Source organism: Littorina saxatilis, linkage group LG12 (assembly GCF_037325665.1).
Source record: "Littorina saxatilis isolate snail1 linkage group LG12, US_GU_Lsax_2.0, whole genome shotgun sequence".
Taxonomy (NCBI): Eukaryota; Metazoa; Mollusca; class Gastropoda; order Littorinimorpha; family Littorinidae; genus Littorina; species Littorina saxatilis.
Window position 1 is genome coordinate 42499874 of NC_090256.1, and position 10000 is coordinate 42509873.

The 10000-nt window shown below is 45.1% G+C and overlaps 1 protein-coding gene across 1 annotated transcript in view; it reads right to left on the reverse strand.

The window, feature by feature from the left end:
• LOC138983101 (uncharacterized) overlaps positions 1-10000 on the reverse strand; it is a 99188-nt gene that overhangs the window by 3732 nt on the left and 85456 nt on the right. The window contains exons 4-5 of the mRNA XM_070356509.1: positions 2983-3133; positions 284-438 (exon numbers count right to left, since the gene is read on the reverse strand). Coding sequence (XP_070212610.1) covers positions 284-438; positions 2983-3133 — 306 coding nt within the window. The remainder of the gene's footprint in view (positions 1-283; positions 439-2982; positions 3134-10000) is intronic.

The following is a 10000-nucleotide window of genomic DNA, read 5'->3' on the forward strand; positions in this document are numbered from 1 at the left end:
GGGGGGGGGGGGGTGCTGAGAGAGAGTGAGAAAGGGGGTAGTCACACGCACAAACAGACACAGGTGCTAACCTCAAAATCACCCATACACAGATTAAACTACGGACATAAAGCACATAACGATCACCTATGATTGGTTATATAAGGTAATATAATTATGATGACATCCCCATTTTGCGTGAGTAAGAATCCTCAATGCCCAACATTGACACGATATTAGAAATGAATACACTTGAAAAAAAATAAAGATATTACAATTGAATAAACTTGAGAAAAAAAGTCACCTACCCCAGCCGACAAGGTAGTAGCCGAGGATGGACTTGGGCGTCTCGAACGCCTTGACGATGAGTCTGTGCAGGTGAAAGCCCTCGAGGAACATCCAGCAGAACGTGCAGCTCCACGCATAGCGAGTCAACACATAGAGGATCTTGCACCCCACCTGGCACAGGTAAGAGACGGACATGTGTTAATCAACTGTGGAAGGAACAATGCATGTAGTGTTGCAGAACGTGCAGAACGTGCCTGCTCTTGCATGCACCCCACCTGGCAAGGGTGAGAGAAGGACAGGTGTTATTGAACATGCAGCGAGAACACTGCACGCCAGGTGCTTGGAGCAATGCGTGTCGTGTTGCAGAACGTGCAGCTCCACGCGTAGCCATGCAGTCAGCACATAGAGGATCTTGCAACCCACCAGTTACAGGTAAGAGAAGGACAGGTGTTGATCAGCCGGGAGCAATATGAAGTACTCGTCTTTAGCATATCACCACATACATGTCCCTAATAGGTTAGGTACCCGTGAGGAAATAAGCCCCCCCCCCCCCCCCCCTGATCGCATAACTGGTCATGTTTGCTTCTGTGACTGGTCGACGGACGACATAATCATTATGACAATGTGTACCATTAGTAGATAAGACGCCAGTCTCCCAAGCGGAAGTTAACGGGTTCGAATCCCGGCCGCGCTTGGTGGGTCAAGGGTGGAATGCCTTATCCACCTTCGTGTGTACACGGGAGCACACGATCAAGTGCACACGGAAAAGATCCTGTAAGCCATGTCAGAGTTCGGTGGGTTATAGAAACACGAACATAGCAAGCAAGCATCGCGGCGTATGGTTACCTGCAAGGCGGGGTAAAAACGGGCATACACGTAAAAGCCGTGACAGTTCCAGCACATGAAGGAAGAAGTATATTTAAGACAGGCAAGTAAAACGTACACAAATAACATCCTCAGTATCACAGGTGAATCGGTATCAGTCAAAGCACATGGATCATACCGTGAGAGAGTTGTGGCCCCTTACCGTATCTTGGTACATGAGAGAGTTATGGCCTCTTACCCTATCCAGGTATACCTTACCGAGTCCTGGTATATGAAAGAGTTGTGGCCCTTACTGAGTCCTGGTATTTGAAAAAGTTGTGGCCCTTGCCGAGTCCTGGTATATGAAAGAGTTGTGGCCCTTACCGTGTCCTGGTATATGAAAGAGCTGTGGCCCTTACCGTGTCCTAGCTGGTATACGAGAGAGTTGTGGCCCTTACAGAGTCCTGGTATATGAAAGAGTTGTGGCCCTTACCGTGTCCTGGTATATGAAAGAGTTGTGGCCCTTACCGTGTCCTAGCTGGTATACGAGAGTTGTGGCCCCTTACCGAGTCCTGGTATATGAAAGAGTTGTGGCCCTTACCGAGTCCTGGTATATGAAAGAGTTGTGGCCCTTACCGTGTCCTGGTACATGAGAGAGTTGTGGCCCTTACCGTGTCCTGGTATATGAAAGAGTTGTGGCCCTTACCGTGTCCTAGCTGGTATACGAGAGAGTTATGGCCCTTACAGAGTCCTGGTATATGAAAGAGTTGTGGCCCTTACCGTGTCCTGGTATATGAAAGAGTTGTGGCCCTTACCGTGTCCTAGCTGGTATACGAGAGAGTTGTGGCCCCTTACCAAGTCCTGGTATATGAAAGAGTTGTGGCCCTTACCGAGTCCTGGTATATGAAAGAGTTGTGGCCCTTACCGTGTCCTGGTACATGAGAGAGTTGTTGGCCTTAACCGTGTCCTGGTACATGAGAGAGTTGTGGCCCCTTACCGAGTCCTGGTACATGAGAGAGTTGTGTCCCTTACCATGTCTTGGTACATGAGATAGTTGTGGCCCTTACCATGTCTTTGTACATGAGAGAGTTGTTGGCTTTTACCGTGTCCTGGTACATGAAAGAGTTGTGTCCCTTACCGTGTCTTGGTACATGAGAGAGTTGTGGCCCTTACCGTGTCTTGGTACATGAGAGAGTTGTGTCCCTTACCGTGTCTTGGTACATGAGAGAGTTGTGTCCCTTATCGTGTCTTGGTACATGAGAGAATTGTGTCCCTTACCATGTCTTGGTACATGAGAGAGTTGTGTCCCTTACCGTGTCTTGGTACATAAGCGAGTTGTGTCCCTTACGATGTGTTGGTACATGAGAGAGTTGTGTCCCTTACCGTGTCTTGGTACATGAGAGAGTTGTTGGCCCTTACCGTGTATTGGTACATGAGAGAGTTGTGTCACTTACAGTGTCTTGGTACATGACAGAGTTGTGTCCCTTATCGTATCCTGGTACATAAGCGAGTTGTGTCCCTTACCGTGCCTTGGTACATGAGAGAGTTGTGTCCCTTACCATGTCTTGGTACACATGAGAGAGTTGTGTCCCTTACCATGTCTTGGTACATAAGAAAGTCGTGTCCCTTACCATGTCTTGGTACATGAGATAGTTGTGGCCCTTACCATGTCTTGGTACATGAGAGAGTTGTGTCCCTTACCATGTCTTGGTACATAAGCGAGTTGTGTCCCTTACCATGTCTTGGTACATGAGATAGTTGTGGCCCTTACCATGTCTTGGTACATGAGAGAGTTGTGTCCCTTACCATGTCTTGGTACATAAGCGAGTTGTGTCCCTTACCATGTCTTGGTACATGAGAGAGTTGTGTCCCTTACCATGTCTTGGTACATAAGAAAGTCGTGTCCCTTACCGTGTCCTGGTACATGAGCGTGTCGTGGTTGGGGTTGTGCAGACGGTCGTTGAAGACGAGTTTCTCCCACAGCATCATCACCACGTTGGTCAGGATGAACGACGCCAGCAGCTGCACGTGGATTTGAACCCGGTGCTGCTCGCGGAGCTTGCTGTGGACAATAAGAAGAGCATGGTAAGGCCAACAACAATCTTTGTTTCCTTCACAAGGCCAAACACTTACGGTCGGTAGGTCGGTACCTTTTATTTTGAAATGTTTTGATGGATAAGATGATGAGATGAGATGAGATGAGATGAGATGAGATGAGATGATGAGATGAGATGAGATAAGAAAATTAAAGTGTCCATTTTCATTGTACATAAACCTGGAAATGTGTCTTTTAGCACCACATCGCATTACACACAGACAACAATGGATGGTTGTTTCTATTTACTCAGGCGTATGTGGCTTTTTATTTGCCGGAAATCGCGCGAATTAAGCTATCAGGATGTCGAAGAAGGTTAACTTCCTGGTGGAGTCGGTATAATCGAGAACAAATCTGTTTTGGAAGGTCAAAACAAGTTCTAGGTTCGGGAGGAAGATATAATTTTTATAGTCGATCAGGGAACTGGAAACAAGAAACTTGTTAGGTGCCGAATATCAACTAAAGAGAATTAGCAAACAAGAATGAGACCCTGGAGGGATTGACAAAACTCTCCCAAAGTGCCATCCAAACTCCGGTCAAAAGGACAGAGATGAACAGCTAAAGGAGGATTTGAACCTGTTGCTGCTCGCTTCCGGACAGCAAAAAATGTCGGATGATGGATGGCCGGAGGGAAGTAAAGTAAATTTCATGGGAGCTCATGCTGACGTAGCCAACTACAAAGAGGAGGAAGAAGTCTGTGTGTGTGTGTGTGTGTGTGTGTGTGTGTGTGTGTGTGTGTGTGTGCGTGTGTGCGTGTGTGTGCGCGCGCGCGCGCGTGTGAGTGTGTATGTGCGTGCGTGCGTGCGTGCGCGTGTGTATATGTGTGTGTGCGTGTGTGTGTGTGTATTAGTTTTCCTATCGCACGTGGTGTTGACCATAACATGTCACGGTTGTATTCCAGCCACGATGAATGAGCTTTGGGACAGACGATATCCGATTTGAATGCACATCTGCACTGACATAAGTCGTTGCGAAATCAACAACAACAAAAACACATACCGACACAAAATGATGAACAGAAAAAAAGAGAGAGAGAGAGAGAGAGAGAGAGAGAGAGAGAGAGAGAGAGAGAGAGAGAGAGAGAGAGAGAGAGAGAGAGAGAGAGAGAGAGAGAGAGAGAGAGGGAAACATTATAAGAGAGGCAGAAAGAAATCCAGCTGGTGAGCAAAGTATCTCTGTGTAAGAGGGTGAATGGCCAGTTAACTGGTTTCCAATCATTCCTCTCCTGTCCTTTGAAGTATCTCTATACGCGTCTCATGAGAAAGTAAACAAAACAATTTCTGAGATCGATAGATAGATCAGGGAACGGACAATGATAAGGAAGGGTAGTGGGTGGGGGAAAAAAGAGAGAGAGAGAGAGAGAGAGAGAGAGACAGACAGACAGACAGACAGACAGACAGAGACAGAGAGACAGAGAGATTGTGTGTGTACTCTGTGAGTGAGTGAGAGAGAGAGGGTGAGGGTGAAAGAGAGAGAAAACAGAGAAAGAGAGAGAGAGAGAGAGCGAGAGAGAGAGAGAGAGAGAGAGAGAGAGGGAGAGAGAGAGAGAGAGAGAGAGAGAGAGAGAGAGAGGGAGAGAGAGAGCGATAGAGAAGGAGATCGAGAAAGAGAGGGAGAGAAAGAGAGGGAGAGAAAGAGAGGGAGAGAGAGAGAGAGAGCGAGAGAGAGAGAGAGAGAGAGAGAGAGGGAGAGAGAGAGAGAGCGATAGAGAAGGAGATCGAGAAAGAGAGGGAGAGAAAGAGAGGGAGAGAAAGAGAGGGAGAGAGAGAGAGAGAGAGAGAGAGAGAGAGAGAGAGAGAGAGAGAGAGAGAGAGAGAGAGAGAGAGAGAGAGAGAGAGAGAGAGAGAGAGAGAGCGATAGTGAGGGAGATCGAGAAAGAGAGGGAGAGAAAGAGAGGGAGAGAAAGAGAGAGAGAGAGAGAGAGAGAGAGAGAGAGAGAGAGAGAGAGAGAGAGAGAGAGAGAGAGAGAGAGAGAAGTCTGAAGTCTGAAGTCTGAATATTTTAATGAGTAGGCCTTGGGCCCTTTTCATGGAAATGAGCACATCTCAAGGACCAGCATACAAATGCACATATTGAACAAAAACAAGAACATCCTACTTGTATCGCCCTGTTTCGTTTACGGATTATGGATTACGAATGGAAAGCGCCTTCATGACAAATGTAGAAAAGCGTAGCAATAGCGGCTTACTAGTGTTTGAGAACAGCATGGTTAATTTAAACAATGATGGGATTCTAGTGTATTTTCGTGGAATATAATATTCTCTTAACTCAGCATATTTAGGGCATACTAAAACAAAGTGGACTTCATCTTCAACACTGCTACAACAAAATGGACAAGATAAATCAGCGGAGGTTGCATTTAAATTAAAGCGAAATCGATGCACTTTCAGAGGAGATACTCCCAATCTAAGTCTAATCAGAAGATTTCTAGCTTTAATATGTTTCAAATCACTTAAATAGTTGGATAATCTTAGGGTTGATTTGAAGGTTCTGTACAGAGAGAAACGTTCACTTCCTTGTACATTTTCAAGCCAGGTTTGCTTGTAGGATGAAATAAGTGTTTCTTTAAATGCTGTTAGGAACGCCCTCTCATCGCCAACACCTTGGTTTTCCCATACTTCATCAAAACCGTACATGTACAGAGTGTAACAGATCGAGGAGGCCCATGTTTTCTTATTTTGTTCATGGAGATATTTCAGCATTTTATACGCCTTGCTCGGAAGGCGATGATGTGGCATCCTCAATATACGTAGCCAAAAACGAATGCATTTAACAAAGCTGTTTATAAACAAGGGGTACCTTCCCGTTTCTCCATAAACCATAGCATTTGGTGTTCTCATACTCGTATTCAAAAAACGTTTAAGTGCGAATAAATGAACTCTCTCTATAGGTGTATGGTCTGCTTCAACCCCCCAGACTTCGGCACCATATGACAGCATCGGTTGAATCTGTGCGTCGAAAAGCTTGAAAAAAATAGCTGGAGATCTGTCACCCAGTTGCCATAAACATTTTAGAATACCAATGACTCCCTTTTTCCCTTTTGCAGCAAAATCATTAAGAGTGTGAGAGAAGGACAGGCGTGTAGACAACCATACTCCTAAATACTTATACATGTTCAAAACGCTCATAGGATGTCCACCATACACCCATCTTTCTCGCAAGGCCAAGTGACCACCGTTCCGAAAAACAACAATATTAGATTTGTCTAAATTAACTTCAAGTCCAAGACGTCTAGACGAATCCCACAGAATGTTTAACTGATTCTGGAGCCCACATACAGAATCTGAAATAAGAATAATATCATCTGCAAACATCAGAATGAGTATTTCAAAAAAGTCTGGAATAAGTTGAATACCATGTTTTCCCTTCTGGACAATATCATTAGCTAGCTCATTAATTAGTAGAGAAAACAAAACTGGACTACAAATTTCTCCCTGTTTTAGACCCCTTGGGCACATAAAGGAGTCCGAAAAATCACTTCCTGATCGCACTTTTGCTTTTACCACGTCATACATACAGCTGAGCGCCTGGTACATCTTTCCTTTAACTCCATTTTTCTTCAAAGTTTTCCACAACGTAGTTCTTACAACTGAATCAAAAGCTTTACGAAAGTCAATAAAAGCGACATACAACTTCTTGTGTGTCAATAACTGCTTCTGTACCAAAGCTTGTAGTGTAAAAATATGGTCAACGGTACTATAGCCTCTGCGAAAACCAGCTTGACTCTCATTTAGTATTTCATGTTTTTCGATCCAATTCGTCAATCTGTTGTTCAAAATGTAGCTATACAATTTGCTGCATATACATAGTAATGAGATACCTCTGTAATTATCAGGATTATTCTTATCACCTTTCTTGTGAAGGGGATGAATTATGGCTTCCGTCCATACATCAGGGTAAAGTCCTGAGGTAAACAATTTATTGAAATATTTTGTAAGAAACGGCACAACAGCTGTGGCGGAATTCTTGAAGAACTCCCCAATTAAATAATCGGGTCCTGCAGCTTTACCATTCTTTAATACTCTAATAGCTTCTTTTACTTCGTTTTCAGTGATGACACGTTCAAGCGCATCCATGTCATACATCTCCTCATTATCATCACCATCAGATACCCGATTAACACCATCCTCAACAAAATCGGTATGGTCATTATTTTCTTTTGTAAAAGAGTTAAACACATTATGAAAATGTTGGTACCACTGTTCTGTATTAATGGAAATCACACCTGCCACCTTAGATGCCAAAGATTTGATTGTTTTCCAAAACAATTTAGGATCACTACTCCCTTTATCTAAAGACTCCATAATAGACTGACGATGAGATTTTTTCTTTTGTCTAATAAGTTCATTATAGCTACTTCTTTTTTCAGTATAACAATCCTTGTCTACACGGCCGCTATGAAATAAACGAAGATTTTGCCTGAGGTCTGTTCTACTATGGTAACATTCTGAATCGAACCACCTTTGTTGTCTGTCTTTTCCAATATACACTCTTTTTTTCATACACTCTCCTGCCATCGTCATTGCTTCGTTAAATTTACTTAGAGATAAATTGACATCCACTTCTATTAATTCAGTGGCATCTCGGAGGCGGGCCTGAATTTCTTCAGAAGAGAATGAGGATACAAACGAAATCGACTTTTCATCACACCAAACAAACTTTTCAATCTTGACAGCCTTAGAAACATTACACTCAGAGTTAACTAAAACATCATTTGGCAGGAAGATCATTTCCACAGGCATGTGTTTGGATTCAATTTTTTCAGCTACATTAAGTGAAACAGAAGAAAACAAATTTCTTGACACAATAAAATAGTCAATAACACTACAACCCGATGTTGAAACATAGGTAAAGTTACCGTCCCCTCCTCCCTTTCCCTGCATACCGTTCACAATAACAAAGTCAAATTGCTCACAAACATTCAACAAATATTTACCAAAGGCATTTTCCTCTCTATCTTTCGACACACGCACGCATTCTTCAAAACAATCGTCTCCTTCCTCGACTTCAGTGTTCTGTGACGGGAACACACTGAAGTAATCTGCATCATAAAAACACTGCATTTCACGTGCATTCCGAGAACCTGTTCTTGCATTCATATCTCCAAACAAAATAAAGGGCAAATCACCAACGTTTTCAATAAGATCCAAAATACACTCTTCCATAATAGACACACCATTTGAAATTTCAGTTTCGTTATAATAGGCAGAGTTGGCTGGTGGTAGATATGTCCCTAGCAGTAATACATCACTCTCTAACCCCAGCAACTCTTTTGCTAATTTTAATACAACGCAATTATCGTATTCTGTTTCTACTCTTTCGACGAAATGGCTAATTTCTTTTTTAACCAGCAAAGCTACACCACCGGAGAGACGTCCAGTGACTGCGTCTGAAACTTTTAAACCTGGAGAAAGAAACACATCATATAGCGGAAAAATCAAGGACGGAAAGGTAACTGAAAACGTTTCAACTAGCAAGACAATATCAAACTTCTCAATGTAGGCTCTTATTTCACAGTCATAAACATTTCTCAACCCTTCAATATTATATGTCATAAACTTGACAATCCGTCGAGTACTGTCACAGTTGGCCCGGCCTACCCCTCATTCATTAGACTTCGTGGCAGTATCGTTACCACGGCTCAATGATTCTGTCAGTGTCAGCTGTCGACCACAATCAACCACAGCCCTCGACCTTGTCCGTGGCCTGTCGGTCATCACACCTTGCACGGGGTTTTCGGCATTACTTGGTTCTAGGGCATCATGAAAAACAACATCGCGTTCAACCCTCGTGGGGTTTCCTTGTATTACCGTACTGAGCGGGAGTGAGGCGGTTGTGTTGTCGTCATCGATGACGGGTTTGATGGCGTCTTCCTGCGGGGAAGCCCCAAGGTCAGCCACCGGCGACTGGGGCAAGGCGTCTTGCGCGGGCGAAGGCTCCTCTGTCGTGACGTCTGAGCGCGCAGAAACTCGGGAGTCCCCTGACTCTGACGCTGGCTTGTCGTCCCCGTGGGGTGGTCGGTCCCTCTGGCACTCTGCTTCGCTGTCTGTGCCTGTAAGGCTGGGAGCTGGCGGGATTTTGGAGGGGGGCGGGGATTTGGAGATAGGCGGGGATTTGGAGGTGGGTGGGGATTTGGAGGGAGGCGGGGATTTGGGGATGGGTTGGGGTTTGGAGCGGGGCAGGGATGGGAATTCCCCGGGATCTAGAAGACCCGAAGGAGCGTCGTTCCGTCGTGGATGCGGGTGAGTGTCACGGTGTTGGTACCAGCCGTGAAGCCTGGAATCATGCCGCGCTGCATCACGGTACCTGCTTTGGTGTCTGTCGTAGTGCGTAGCTTCGTTGTGCCAGTCGTGGTTGACAGCACGAGAGTACCTGTCGTAGTTGGCAGCATCTGAGTACTCGTTCATGTACCTGTCGTTTTGGGCTGCGGCTGCGTAACTGCTGTGATGTTCCTGGTCGTTCTGGTGCCTGTGGTTGCGGCGAGATTGGAGCGGTCCGTCCACAACCAGCGTGTTGCCCCTGTAGTATGCGTGGATCCCCCTGTCACGATGCTGTCGGATCATGTTTTGCTGTCTTGACGTCAGATCACATGCGACCCTCACACCTTTCTCGTTCAACTTGTCTCTGCCTTTTGTTAAAATGTCCATTTTGTCTGACCACTTCGCCAACTTCGCTATCATAGGTTGCGGCCCTGATCTGTTCGTGTGAAGGCGATGTGCACGTACTATGTCGTCACGCGACCATTGTTTATCTGGTACTGTGTTGTGTAGCACGTTTATCAGGGCAGTGGCACACTCATCATAACTTTCTTTTCCACTTGAGTCAGTCTGGGGA